At 37.7% G+C, this 15,261-nt stretch overlaps 1 protein-coding gene across 1 annotated transcript in view; it reads right to left on the bottom strand.

Moving 5' to 3' along the window:
- Window positions 1-18: 18 nt before the first annotated feature.
- Window positions 19-15,261, bottom strand: part of HELZ (helicase with zinc finger) — a 72,565-nt gene continuing 57,322 nt past the window's right edge. The window contains 10 exon segments of the mRNA XM_019474234.1: window positions 19-604; window positions 3,796-4,048; window positions 6,951-7,464; window positions 8,620-8,860; window positions 9,230-9,797; window positions 9,950-10,026; window positions 10,520-10,709; window positions 10,712-10,732; window positions 13,185-13,378; window positions 14,199-14,250. Of these exon segments, the coding sequence (XP_019329779.1) occupies window positions 273-604; window positions 3,796-4,048; window positions 6,951-7,464; window positions 8,620-8,860; window positions 9,230-9,797; window positions 9,950-10,026; window positions 10,520-10,709; window positions 10,712-10,732; window positions 13,185-13,378; window positions 14,199-14,250 (2,442 nt within the window). The 3' untranslated portion in view covers window positions 19-272.

Below are 15,261 nucleotides of genomic sequence, written 5' to 3'. Positions count from 1 at the left end.
AAAAAAAAAAAAAAAACTACACAATTTAAAAAATAACGTGTGTGTGTCTTCCTACAGAAAAGCTTCCAAAAAACCGACCCACATCAAAAAATGCAAAATAATGGAATATAATTAAAAAAAATTAGTTGCAAGTCTAGCAGCAAAGCAATTAAGTGAGGATATATTTACTAATATAAACAAAGGGAATATTTGCAACTACAGGTGAAGCCCCAACTATCTTAAATCTACTGACACAAATAAAAATTAAATTCTCTCTAAAAAAAATAATCTGATTATTTAAAATAGGAGTAAAAGCCATTGCTACCTGATGAACTACCTAGGCTAAGTTCCTGAAACAAAGACAAAGGGTCACTATTCTTTTTTGTCTGCTCAGGAGGAGGTTTGGGCTTTGGTGGAGCCCGCAGAGCACTTGCGTAGGACATGACAGGCTTGCTCCCACCAGCGTTCTGCTGGCTGTTGCTGTTCGACTCGACGATCTGCTTGTTGGGCATGAGAGGTGGGAACTGGCCAAGATGTTGTAGCACGCTGTAGTTGAAGGAATTGGATAGCTGTATGTTTTCAGCCTTCAGGTGTTCCTCTGGGGGCCTGACCGTCTTCGGTGGAGCTGCGAAAGGAGTAACCAGAGTTTGTCTACGTGAACAGCTCTGACTTAGGAAATCTATCTACAGTAACCCCAAAGCAAGTACTGAGGGGTACCGAAACTACCTCTTCTGGTAACCTTCCCCCCCACCACCACCACCACCAATTTTCTGTGTTTAGTCACTCTTGGTCCTAGGAAATTTCATAATTAAGTTATCTAGCTTCATTTCCAACTATTGGATCTTGTATTAAAGACTGACATTATTAAACATATTCTCCATAAGCATGTACCTGCAGAGTTCCTAACACTGAACCTGCAATTCTGCACAGGTGGATTTAGCAGATGCACTGAAGGTAAGCTGCTTCAGAACGGGATATACTCTAACTTAAATGCTTTATCCACTGAGACAGCACAAAGGCTATTTCATTCTTCTTGCTTTATAACTTAATAGGCTAAAATTAAAATTTACAGCACTGTACATAATTCATTCTCAAACAGCAATTCAGAGTCCTGAATGTCAACCGACTCATTATTGATATTTTAGTCTGAATGCATTCCTGCTAATTGATACTTTCTTGCTCCACATTTAACAACTCCTGTAACTATCAGAAAAAAATGGTGCTTTAAACCATAGGTATAAATTTGCTTTCAAGTGAATTTCCTGAATCCTAATGAGGTATCTTACTTTTGTCTGGAGAATTCTGCTCTTACATAGCTAGAGAAACTCCACACTGAAATGCAGATATACATTCTTTCTAAAATAGCCTAGGAGTTGGGCAACAGATATATTCTGTACTTATTTCAATCTTTAAATGTATATGTTATTTTTAAAGTGCACATACAAAAACGTACCATCAAATGAGTACAAAAAAACGTAAGTATATAGTTAAGTTTCTCACTGGAAGAGTCACACACAGGCTTTTGTTTTTGTTAAAGTACTCAAAAAAAAAAAACCCAAACCCAAATCCACAAAACAAAACAAACCCCAAACAACCCACAGAAGAATGAATACAGAAAGAACATAAGCAAAACAGTTTTGCTAGGGTTGCTACGATTCCAAAAAAAAAAACCCAGAACACAAGCAAAAAAACCCTCCCAAAAATAACCATGGCACTCAAGAGAAGACAAGTAATGACAAGCAGGGCCAGAGGTGAAAGCTATGTGTGGTAGAGGTATCTAACTGAAGAAAAAATATTAAAAAACCATGTTCAATAAGAACTTAAATAATTCTCTTTCTATCAACAGAAAAAGCAATGCAAGTCAAGCTCTCAAACTGCAGTTTTGGAAAGTGCCTGCATATAACAACACTGAGCAATTCACAGCAGCTCTCCTTGCACTCCATAAATCCACATTGATAGAACCAAATACTTGTGCCGCAGCCATTTCTGATGTACAGGAAATATAAGCCCTTGAACAGTGTGGTGTCGTGATTGCTCACTCTCAAGCAGCGAATACAGGCACAGGACTAGTTCATAGCATCTCATTCTCATGGATTTTTATTTCATGGATAAAAATCAATAGTAACCAGAAACACTAAAGTTACTGGTCATTAACCCTTAGCACTATAAAACACATTTGGGTTTTATGTATGATCATCAAGGCCAGTGAGCTGTAAATGCAGAAAAGCACAGCAGCCATAAAAATGGAGGTTTGCATGAACTGTTAGATACAGGGCAATGTCGCATATATATTTATTTACAAAACAGAAACCATGCTTAACTACAATAAAAAATATTTTCATAGCAGATGCAGATACTAGTCAAAACTTGCCCCTTTTATTTAGGATTTATTATTTGACAGCAAATGTATAGATATGGTAACTTTTTACACAGGCATATCTCCTCTGAGGATTTTACTCACAAATATGTTCCCAATCTTTACATTAAAGCAAGGAAATGTGGTATCAGCTGATCCCAGCGTAATCTTGCTAGGGTTCCTGAGTTCCTATTAGATAACCACAGAGTCTAGAGAGCAACTTCAGAGATGGATGCCGCTCTTGATGACACATAATATCATGCATTCAGCTCCTTAATTTTCAGTAAAAATAAAAGTAACTGAAAGAAGTGCTCTGAGCTTGAAGCTTTGACCTTAGCGCAAGAAATAGTGCCATAAATATGTTTTTGCACAATAACATTTTCACACTTTAGAAATGAAAATGCACATTAGGAACTTAACTCTTGAGCACTGTTGCTGATATAAACAGCTTTTTTTCATTCAGTCTACACTGCATGTTTCTACTTTACAATTACTGTACTATGAAATTACAAGATATTTTAGGTTTATAAAATTTCACCAAAAGCAATTAGATCTTTTAAGGGCAATAAAACCAGCTTATAAATATTTTTTCACATTATTAAGTGTTTTTAATATTCACACTGGAAGATTGTTCATATTTTTATTTTCTTTTTAATTATCGTTGGAGATCCTTAAAGCAAAATCATGGAGAAGAAACTGTACTATCCTGGTAATTTTGTTTTTCAACAACATTAAAAATATGGAGAACAGAAGAATAGCTGCACTGCTCCGACTCTCTACTTGCAGCTTTTTTTAATCACTGAAAAGTTAATTTAGTTTCTCTCTGCTAAATCAATCAGCACTGCTACTACCACCAGTGAAGCCAGGTTCCAGTGTGACTCTTTCACGGTGAGAGTTTAAACTTCATCATTACTTTAATGAAGTACCAGAATCTACTAGGAAATACACTGAGGTTACTAATTCAGTTTATATTGTTTCTCCCCCAGACTGTAATACTAACAAGAAATATCGATTCTGGAAACAAATAACCTATCTTGCAAAGAAATCCCACCAGTTACCGTAGCTCCTTTTAGCAAAAACTTAGTTGCACTGGAAACCTCTGTAAGAGAATACGTGGGTTTACTAGGACTTTTGTGAGAAGACTAAGGAGCAGTATTGCTTTTTGTAGATGAAGAATACTCAACGGTGTTCTTCAGACATCAGCAATGTACCGGAATGTTAGCAAGATAGCAAATGAAAATAGGATTACTCTAAGCAAACCTTTAACTACTAAAACAATGAATACTTCAAAAACCTTTGCTTAAATTAGTTTCAGGATTTGAAGAGATGGCAGAGAACATTTTATGAAAAGAAAAAAATAACCCCAACCCTTTCATTTAGACTTGCTCACTCCAGCCTAAATAGTCTACTTAATGGAGCAGAGAGACAAGCAGAGAAGCAAAGATCAAGTCTGTACCTACCTAACAACTCCCGGGGTGGAACTGCTCTGTTGGCTCCGTTGCATGGAATGTTTGGGTATGGGGCAGATGAGGAGGAATTTACCCACAACTCAGGCGATGAATAGTTGAAAGATGACTGGTTACTGTGGTCCTGAAGCTCTTTACATTGACCAAGACTGTCTTGAGGAGTGCTTAATTCTTCAGAACAAGCCTGGACTGAACTAGACGAAATTCTTCTTTGGTACAACGGCCTGCCTGGTCCTCTTGGTTCATACTGCAAACAGAAAAACAAAACAAAAAAAGGCCTTTTGCTCCTTTTATTTAACTGCAGGTATCAAGTATCATTTTTCCATTCAATTTTTTTCCCTGCAATGCCTTATGGAAAAAAAAAAAAGTCCTTTGCCTTTAGAAAAAAAATCTATTACATTTCAAGTTCTATTTTGTATATTGCAGTCACTGATAATGTATTTTAATCACACAAAACAGACACAGAATTTTAAAGGAAGTGCAAAGAGCGTCAACTGAGATTCCTTAACTCTTATCAACCTTTACATCTTACACTCCTACGTGGGAGATGTATCACGTAGTGAGGAGGAAGATACCCAGCACGTACAAAGGAAGCAAAGGAAGCAGAGAAAGATATAAGAGCAAGAGAAAAACGTTCAATTACAATGTAGAGAAGAAAAAAATTGCTTTTAGTTTCCAAAGGACAAATGAGTGACTGGTATACCAGGATTTGGGGAAGCATGATACATTTTTATACTGGATTTTGTATATGTACACACAAAACAAATGCTCTGGAGAAGTGTGCGCCCTCAGGAGAAATAAATGCAGAGAATTTTATCTGAAACCACAGAAATTACTTGCTTCCATAATGTAGATGAAAATGGCAGGAGCTCCGTTAATTAACCTGGTGGCTTCAAGACTTCAGATTTAAGGACCCTCTAAGCTTTCAGCCCTCAAAACTTTGTCAAGATTCAAAGCAAGCCTGTTGTATTACAGTTTGTTTTTAAAAAAATAAACACAGTATTTGCATCCTTCTGCACTGTACTGACTAACTAGAGCACAAATAACAGGAGTCATAGAAGTAAATCTATACTTGGTAAAGGCAAAAAGTAAGCACCCTAATGAAATGTCATAAAAAATTAGCTAAATAAACATCAAATAACTTGCTTGCAATGCCCCAGTATTGTTATTATATCATCCACAAAAAACAGACAAGGAAAAGAGTGCGTGAAAGAAAACTGTTCTATCTCATTACAGATGCCACACTATTATGATATATCAAGGGAACAGCACTTAAGATATCCTGTCACTACTCTCTTGAGGATGTTCTTTAACACCACCACCACCACCAAAATTCAGAAGTTACTGCCTGAATCACACCCAAAAAGTATACTTTTTATTGAGTTTAATGGGGAATTTTGGTAAGCAAATCAGGAAGTTATCAAAGTTCTGGACACTTGCAAGTACAGGACCAGACAGAATAACTTAAGTATTCCCTTTGATATGCAGTTCTAATCTGTTTTGACTAAACACAGGCAAAACCTTTCAAGTATCAAGTCAATGAACGGTTTCATAAATAGTGATTGAGAAAACATTTTAGTAAGGATACTAAAAAAGTCATGACATCTCCCCTGACACCTGCCTTATATGAGGGATCTCTGTTACAAATACACCTAAAACTGCATTTTGATTTCTTTGTATATTCAGTCCTACCTACCAGCTGAACTAGCAGTCTTGGAAACTTTACATGCAAGTCTCTGTCTTGTAATACTTTTACTGCATTTGGCATTTCTGTCACATATTTTGAAAGGAAGAAGAAATAAGAACTAAAATGAATTTGCGCTAATTACATAAAGGCTCACTCTATTTGTCTTCAGATAGCAGGAGCTGTCACAAACTCTGTTGGAATATTTATTAGTTTATTACTGCTGAAAAGCCATTGTTCCTATGTCCCGCTGTACTGACGGCATTAACTGCTGTCACAAAGTATTAGATTTTATACAAGGTGCTATGGCTCAATGGACCGAGACATAGATTTTTTAAATGTCTATAAAACCAAATCTTACTACAGCTCTAGCTGGGCCTGAGGACTCCATTAACCTCTCTGGATCTGTATAAGACAGAAATTTGTAAAATGCACTGGAATTCAATTTTAGCTATTTTGCTCAGGCACATAAACTAAATATTTTCTATTTTCAGAAGTTGAAAGACAAATATGTATTACGTGGGATAGTGATGAGCAGGGATACCCCCATAGCTTCTCTAAAAACCTTGACAGCAATGCATCACAGAACAAGCCACTTAACTTTATGTACAAATATTGGATTACATGCAGTCAGTGCAAGATTATCTGAGAATATTAATTCTGACATTCCTGGAATACAACCTGGCTCCAGCATACTCCATGTCTACATATCATACGCTCCTTAGCACTTCGGATTCCAACAGGGATTAAAAACTGCTGTTCAAAACGTGATCTGTCCTAGTTGTATGTGCTTGCATAGTCTGCATCCCATAACACACACCCTTACGAGTCCAGAACAAAAAAAGATCGAGAGGCATAGAGCCAGCTCTGGTGTGGCAGGGTTTGTGCTGGATCCAGATTCATGCAGCACAGCTGGATATCTCTGCACTGATTTCCAACACTCTGAGCCCCCAAAATACACAGGATGGCTTTACAGAGAATTAGCTCAGGCCAGGTGGGATTTCTTAAATCAGGTTTTGTACCATGCCAAAACAACTGTACTGCTCTGGTCTCAAGTTCATATGAAAAGTAACTCAACCATATTCACAGTTTAATACTGAGCCAACTGGCTGGCTGATTCAAGCTGACTTTCCAGAGAGTCATTTCATGAGTTAGCACCCGGGGTGTGGTTAATTTGCACTCCAGATAAATGACATGCAGATAATAGAGCAATGATTGCAAGAAAACTGAATAACATTCAAAAAGCCAAGACCTCCTGTTTAGTAGAGAAAATGTTATACCTGCAGCAGTGAGAACCACAAATACGCACAGGGAGAACAGAGAAGCCACAGAGAAAATTTTTACCTCACCGAAATTCCCAGTGTGAGCTTTTAATATGTGAGGTATTTTGCATTCATGACCACTTCAGAATATAATTTGATATTAAAATGACATGACAATTGCATACGCAGACAAAAATGCCTACCTCTTCTAAGCTGTGGAGCGAAGAAGCAGATACTGCTCGAGATGTGAGTGGATGAAATGGCTCCTGACCAACTGCATGCTGATGATTCTGTATTTGTATAAAAGGGTTTTGTTGCGACCTATGGGGCAATGGAGGTATACCATAATGAAAGCCCTGCCCCATAAGGTGATTCTGCTGTAGGTTAGCATAAGTCCACGATCCATCAGGTTGCAGGTATTTCAAGGGAGATGGGGTTATATGTTCAGATGGCATTGAGAAAGGGGGATTGTACATTTGGGGTAAATGCTGCTGAAATGCTGGGTTACTGGGTATTTCAATGTCTCTGTTGTTTTCGGTGAAGTTAGGGAAGTGACCGCTGTGGTTAGAGTTGCAGGAAGGAGAAGGGAGTGCTGGTGGGCTTCTGGGCTGAACTTGTCTGTATTGCAACAGTCTTGACTGAGGGGGTGGCATTTCAGCTAAGTCCCGACTTTCACTTTGATCACGGTGTGACAGTTCTCTGAGCAAATCCTGGAATCTGTATTGACAGAATAAATGTATCAAGAAAAAGAAAAAACGTTTTGCTGAAATCCCACTTTTTCTGAGGTTGAGAAAACTCAAAGTACAAACCACTGATTTTAAATATACTCATCTTTGCGCTTACTGACCCTAACTTCAAAGGATATGACTGTGAGCATCAGAAATTAGGCACAAGAGGATTAATTGGATGAAATACCTACCTGAATCAACTCAAAGTTTTAATAACTCTTGAGATTTCCTTTTCAGTCAGAAGAATCAATTTTTTGTTCTCTCTTAAGAGACAACTAAAGTAAGGATTTCCTCTGCTTTATTATACAAAGCAAAAAACTTCACATAGTTAAAAGAAAATTTTAACCCCTTAAAAGGTAAAAACCAGAACAATCAGGGATTCCCCTCACTTGCACAATATACTTCCAAACTTCTTCAAAAGGTCAAGAATATTCAATTCAGCACTTCACAGCGTCAGATAAGAGAGCATTCAGAGGCTTTACCATGGCTATAAGAAACCAGATGGAAACTAAAGCATAGTGGGAGATGACAGTAAACAGAGGCAATTTAACAATCCAGCCTTTACAATATACATGATTAAAGCTGATGACCACCGGAACCATTTTTCTGTTTACGTTCAACAGCTTCCTTTCTTGCCCCCTAATGCTCCATCTCAAATATAAGCGCTTTTTTTTTAAAATCTGCTTTTAAAAGCAAAGGCTTTTTGAAAAGCAAGAAAAGTTTGGGTTTTATTGGGGAGCAATGTTTGGGGAGGGGTTGGTTTGTTTCTTTTCAAGCACATAAATCTGAGACTGCTAATTCAATTTGAAGAATTTACAGCTTAAATAGGCCTTAACTACACTCAGACACCTTTTATAAACACAAGGTTGTTACTCTCTATCCATTCCTTATTCCATAAATACAGCACTGAAAAGCTCCATAAAAGTATTTTTCCACTACAGCTTTACTACCCAATATACTAACAGAATAAAGCAAAACACGTAATAAAAGCATAGTTGTAAGTCAGCCTGCCAACTACTTCAACCTTCAGAATAACAGCAGCAAAAAGCAATACCTTTAAATGTCTTGCACTTGATCACAGTGTTACAGATAGGTGCCCAGTGCTCAATTTTATACAAGCTCTGATGACTCAGTAAACAAATACCTTGAGTATGTTGCCTCTGTTTCATCTTCTGTATTACTGGCAAGTTTCCAGTTTGCCCTAACTTGCTGCTGTTGATGCAATCCAATTGGTTGCTGAGGAAGATGTGGTAGATGAGGATGGTGATGGTGTTGATATGGAATAGTGCCTTGACTGAGATAGGCATTATGTTCATTCCATTGCTGTAACCTGGCTTGTTGTTGCTGCCTTATTGTTTCCAAAGCTACATTTCCATGCATACGATCTATAAAAATAGTTTTAAAAAAAAAATTTATCTAATGCTCCTTTTTAAAGATCTTTATGTCAGAAAAAAAAGAATACTTTTTATACAGTATATTCCAGGGCCTGTTATATACTAACTGCATTGCAGTGTATAACCTGGTTATTCAAATCATATGGAAAATCGTATAAACATGAATCTTCTAATAAAGTGCTGAATATTCAAACATGCCTCAAGCAGCAAATTATGCTCAAATGACATTACTTATGGAAACTAACCCAACAATGACCCAATTCAGAGCAATGTGCCTGAAAAGGTAAATACCTCCTTCATTTTCACTTCAACGTAGTTATAATTGCACACTCTGAATTTAAATAAAGGAAAGTCACCTACCTAAAGTGTCCCCTAAGGGCATTCCTGATGGATTCTCTTCAATGAAGTTGTTCAAGTGGGTTGGCAAAACAGGGTTGTGCTGTGCAATAGGTCTCAAAGGATTATTGACTTCTTGTAACATAGGTGGGGGGTGGTGTTCTGAAATCACAGCATCTACAGCAGGAGAATGTGGTCGGTGGGGAATTGGATTATTAAAAAAAGATTGGCTGGGGCCTGCCTGGTAAGCAGGGGAAAGCTGCGAAGGTTGCGGAGGCTGCTGATTCAAATGATTATGCTGCTGAACTACCTGGCTTTGCTGGGGTGGCATTTGGTTTTGTTGTTCAGGCAAGTGATTTTGTTGTTGACTTAAAAGGTTTTGCTGCTGTTGCAGAGGATATGGCTGCCTTGGTATCTGTGACACGTGCTGGAAGTGGCGATTGGGAACTGCATACTGTGAGTGGGGTGGGGTGAGATGTACATTCAGCTGCCTGGGGTTAAGATTATCTTTGCGATGAAATTTAGCATTAGGATAACCAACACTGGAACGTGACTCTGGGCTTCTATTCTGAGAGTTTGCTTCTAAGTCAACCTAGAAAAAAGAGAATGAAAAAACTTTGAAAATTCACATTAAAAAAAAAACAAACAAAAACATGTCAGTAATGAATAAATTCATTAAAAGAGGGAATACTAACAAATTAAAAAAAAAAAAACCACAACAAAACACAAACAAGACAAACCCACCTGCTTGGATTCCACAGGTTTCTTCTCAGGTGTTCGAATTTTACTGATTTCAGGTCCAGCAGTGTTTTCACTTTTACCTAAAAACATTTAAGAAAATAATCGATTAGTTTCAATGGAAAAATGATTGAGAGTTTTTTCTGCAGACACAGGAAAATTTAGACTTATTAGTATAGCGTTTAGAGCATCATAGACATTTAATATAATTTACCTAAATAACACTTTTCCTTTAATCTCTGCACTTTGTTCATTAATCATCACTAAGTAGTTCTTCCAACTTAACTGCAAATAACATCAGCAGTAGTTACCACTGGACTGCAGAACACAGACCCACCAATTATACCCTCAACAAACACACACACACACCCCAACTTTAATTACTTCCTCCTCTGAATCTCACAATATCTTAGTATTTGTAATGGCAAATCACAGGTTATTTCCCCAACTCTGTAGACCCCTCGATTTCACTTAAAAGAGAGAAAGAAAGAAAAAAAATCCTTTTCACAATACCCTATTTAAAGTACAAACTCCCTCAAAACAAAACTAATTTGCAACGCAATTTCAAAAACAAACCATTTCGACTTTGCTCATGTTGCTCCTTGTCTTGATGCTGAAGCTGCTGCTGTTGTCCTATGCTAACTGGTGAATGATGTCCCAGGCCATAAGGTATAGGAGACCCACGCCCATGTGCCTGTAACAGGTTCATATTATATGCCATAGCTGCTTGATGAGTAATGATTCGAGGGTCAACTGCAAACCTACCCCCCGTCCACCCGTCCATGGTACCTACATAATTTAAAAAAAAAAAAAAAAAAAAAAAAAAAAAAAAAAAAAAAAAAAAAAAAAGGTGCAATCTGTTAAGGTACATTAAAGGAAGTAAAGTAACAAGCACACTGATATTACATCAGTAATAAGCAGCTTTCCATGCATCAGATGACCTGACACACTCACACACAACTACAGGTGGTGCTGGAAAGAGAGAGCAGTAAGGGCAGGCCTAACAGCAAGGTGCAAAGAGCAAAGATTTTGGAGGACTACCCTCGGCAAAAAATTTTGTATCAAAACCCATTCTTGTTTCAGTGGTTTCAAAATTCGGAGAGAAAAGACTGATGGACAAATTGTATTTTAACAAACGTTGTATTAATCTCTTCTCTAAATAAATAGAAGTGGGTGAAGTTCAAGAAAATAAAAAGCCCTTTCTCCTGGTAGTTAAAAGAGACATTAGGCTATGTCTCAGGGGGGAAACAGAGAGAGAAGCCTCTAACCTGAGGAATTCTTTATGGTCCTTTTACCACCCAGTGTTGTAATCTCGTAACACGAATGAGCGGGCATACCGTACCTCTGCACCCACAAGACACTTAGTGGAGTTAACAGGACTACTGGTAGAATCAAGAGACTATCCGCATGTTAAGAATGACAGGGCCACTCCAAAGTGTCTATGCTACATGACATGTATTGCAGATCAACTACCTAAATATTTGAAGTAAAATCCACCTCTGGAAAGCATGTAAAAGAGTCAGGAATTTTTACAACATTTTAAATTTTATTCCTAAAAGGAATGCAAAGGAAGACAGCTCTGGATCACATTAGTTCAATCTCACCCTGTAGGGAATTTATTAAAGGGAGGAAAACGTATGAGTAAGGGGAGAGTGCGGGGAAAGTAATTATCAACACTCAGGCTGACAAGGCATCCTTTATTGAGGACATCAGACAGCCTCCTCATGTTTTAACCCTGGATATGGAAACTGCCTTAAACAAAGCAAAAAGATCATTTTATTTTCTGTGAACATAAATACATTTTACTTCAGTCCCGACTTGTTTTAAGTCTAACAAGTTTCACGCAATTCTTTTTTTAAATTAGTATTTGCCCTTGAAATGTGCACTTTGAACTTTAGCTTTAGACTACTATTGCATCTGTACAATCTCAAATCATCTCCAACAAGCTGCTTTTCAAAAGCAGCTGTTTCATTAGTACCTCAGTCTTCCCACTTAATTATTTTTAAAAAATCCATCCTCAGGGAAGGTGAGCTCAAAATACTTACTTTTAATATATTTCTTTTGATTGGAAATACATAAAAATACACTAGCCTTGAAAAAATAAGACAGAACTTTTTAAATTATCTTGGTTTGATATTAATATAATGTGAGCAAGCATGACAAAGATATAGCTGCTGACCTTCTCATTGCATTTGAATTTATCCATCAAACGCAGATTTCTAGTAAATCAGGAAAAAGGAAAATTCCTTGATCTAGCAAAGAAAACCAATCTATAGGTGCCAGCTGATCTAACACATACAACTGAAACTAGTGTTTCTACAGCAAGTCCCCTGTAGAGCATCCATAACCTCAATTACAATAGAGGACTTATATAATTCTTAAAGAACAAATGAACCGCATGCCAATGTTTAGCATTACGAATGGAGTTAAACACATCTGCATGTGTGGATTCCATGTCCTTCACGTCTTCAGGAGTTGTGTACAACATACACGTTACTCCACAACATCGCTTCTACAGCCTTTGTTCTTTCCTCCCCATTCTCCTCCCCTCCTGGAATATGTGACTGTGGAGGTTAAAAATAAAGCAGAGACTGCTTCTTTAATTTGTGTAAGTTTTGGTGAGATAGTTTTATTTGCAATGCAAAATTCCGTACATAAATGTTGCCTAAAAGACCTGATTAGGGATCTTCATTGTGTTCTCAAATGTCATTAAGGAAAAGGATTGGAGAGGAAACTGGTTTGCTATGAGGTTCTGGAAGGGGAAAACATCCCATTATGCTTATTTTTCTTATCACTTCACTTCAGACACCTTGCATTGCAGACAGCCAAAGCTGCTAATTTAAACTGTATGAAGCCAATAAAGAGAAACAAGCTCTGTCTGAATCGCCTATGTCTCTCCAATGATTAAGAACTGGACTAGGCAATTAACTCAGGTGCAGGTATCTCAAGTCAGATGAGACAGATCCCACTGGTGTGCCTAAACCTAGAGCTGAGAAAATACACCAAATTACACGAACACGAATTGCTTTTAGGCTGCATGGAGTTATTTGCGGGAGCAATGTTTTTAACTCCTCATTTTCTGGTGGTCCTCTGCACAGCCACTCCTAGAGCCAGCTAAGCCCATATATTTGAAGTAAAGTGCTGAAAAAGCTTGCAAAATATTCACTGACTTCGCCATTCATTTTTGTACATACAATAATTGGGGGGGGGGATGACACCAAACCAGAAAATGAATTCTTACAGGCAAAGGCACAGACATGACCATATTTCCTCCATAGACAGCAGGTACATATAGAATACTTGTCCCAGTGTGTGGATCTATCCTTTGAACAGGACTTGGAGATTTCCCCAGATTGGGGTGAGGTCCCAGAGGAGGAGGGGGAGGCGTATATGCTCGGATAGGATTTCCGATTAGAACAGAAGGATTGGGCTGAACTGAAAAGAAAGAAAGAAAAAAAGATATATACATACAAAAAAAGAAGATATATACACAAAAACAATATGAAGACTATTTCTTTCTTTTTTCATCTTAATAGCATCTATCTTTATAAAGCATGTGTGCAGCTCTCTAACAGCATAGGTCTGATACAGCGAGAGAAAGCATTAATCAAATCCTGTATCCCGTTTCAAAAATTTGAAGAGGCAGAAAATACAAGTTGAGATATAGAGAAACAGGTAGCTGGTAACTGCATTAATGAACGAATGTCCCCAACCAATTAAATATGCTGACAGTCAGAGTAGCCGCTAAACACTGCATCAAAAACTAGAATCATGCTCCTTTGTTTAGCAGGGAAGACAAGCTTTAAATTAACGCTTTTTCAAATTAGTAACAGAATTACTAAGCTGATGCATGCTACCTTGTAAAAGTAGATCAGTAATATCTGGATATATGACAGCACAATGTAAGTTCAAATTACATCATACAACAGTGCATGTGATATAATGTCCTAACTCTTATAGTGCAAATACACTGGTACAGTATTTTACATTATGAATTGCCACTTTTAAGAGGCCAACAACAATGCTGTGTTAAGGTTCTAAAGTCAGTGTGCACAACACTATAAAGGGATAGCCTCAGAAATACCTAATGTCCGCTTAACAGTCTATAATCTGTTTCCCAAATGCACACAAGTAAATGGCTTTCAAATAGAGAACAGACCCGACAGTAATTTGACATAAATTGAGCATCAACTTCACTGAAGCCAAATCAGCGTAAGCTCAGAGGAATTCCTTCAGTAACAGCAGAGATACTTACCAATTCCATCAGGTGGGAAATGGTCATTCTGGTTATGATGATGGACCTTGCCCTTTAAAGGGAAAAACAGTAATAGTAATGCTTAGCATTCTTACGTAAAGCAAAGCTTTTTATTTCAAGTGAACATTATAATTAAATACAAAATAAGAGTTTGAAAGAAGTTAGCCCAACATTTTATTCTTACACATTCAACTGCCCGGTTCCATCACGTGATTATGAATTCACGAAGTTGGATATTAAATACCACTAATTCAATTAACCAGTGGGTCATTACCAGTCCCTCTGGGGATACTCTCTCCCAAGGCCTGTTTTCAGATGCAAGGAGAGTTACAGCAAGCTACTTTGAGTTTCTTTTCTCAACATTTTATTTCCCGCTGCCTCACTTCTTTTAGGAACAGCACCCAGTACTAACGTAACCCTCAGTATTCCCCTTCCATGGCAGCTCTTAGTGGAAGCATGATCGATTTTCTTCTCCAGGTTTCAACTCAAGAAGCTTGGAGACAAAGTAGCTGCCTCCCATTTTATTCAATTGCTCACCCAGCCTCATTAGACATTGCCTCCCTACCCCATCTCATGTATCTGCTTCTGGACTTTGGCCCCCTAGTGACTGCTCCCCCAAAAGTACAATATAGTAGAGTCAAGAACCAGGGTACTCTGGGGAAACTGTTTTTCCTTGGTGAATTGTACATGAGAAAAGGAGGTTAACAGAACTGAGTTATTGCTCCTTGGTGAATTGTACATGAGAAAAGGAGGTAAACAGAACTGAGTTATTGCTCCTGAGTTTACAGCATTGAGCATTGCACGCTCATGAGTTTACAGCATCAACTAATCAGTTAATATTCATAAACTGTGAGCACATATTCAAATGCCAGTATGCTCTTAAGTCTTTTGCAGGACAGGAATACCTGACTTAATCTGGACCTAAGTACATTCACAAATTTAAAATAAATCTAAAAACCCTTTGATGCTGCAAAACTTTTCTTGCCCAGGAGATAAGTCTAGGCAGTTTTCCAGCAGTCTGAGCAAACTAGTCAGGGTAAAAAGACAGATTGTTTGACAATGT

Source organism: Aptenodytes forsteri, unplaced genomic scaffold (genome assembly GCF_000699145.1).
Source record: "Aptenodytes forsteri isolate BGI_AS27 unplaced genomic scaffold, ASM69914v1 Scaffold153, whole genome shotgun sequence".
NCBI classification, from domain to species: domain Eukaryota; kingdom Metazoa; phylum Chordata; class Aves; order Sphenisciformes; family Spheniscidae; genus Aptenodytes; species Aptenodytes forsteri.
Note: the sequence above shows the minus strand (reverse complement) of the source record. Positions and strands in the feature narration are given on the sequence as shown.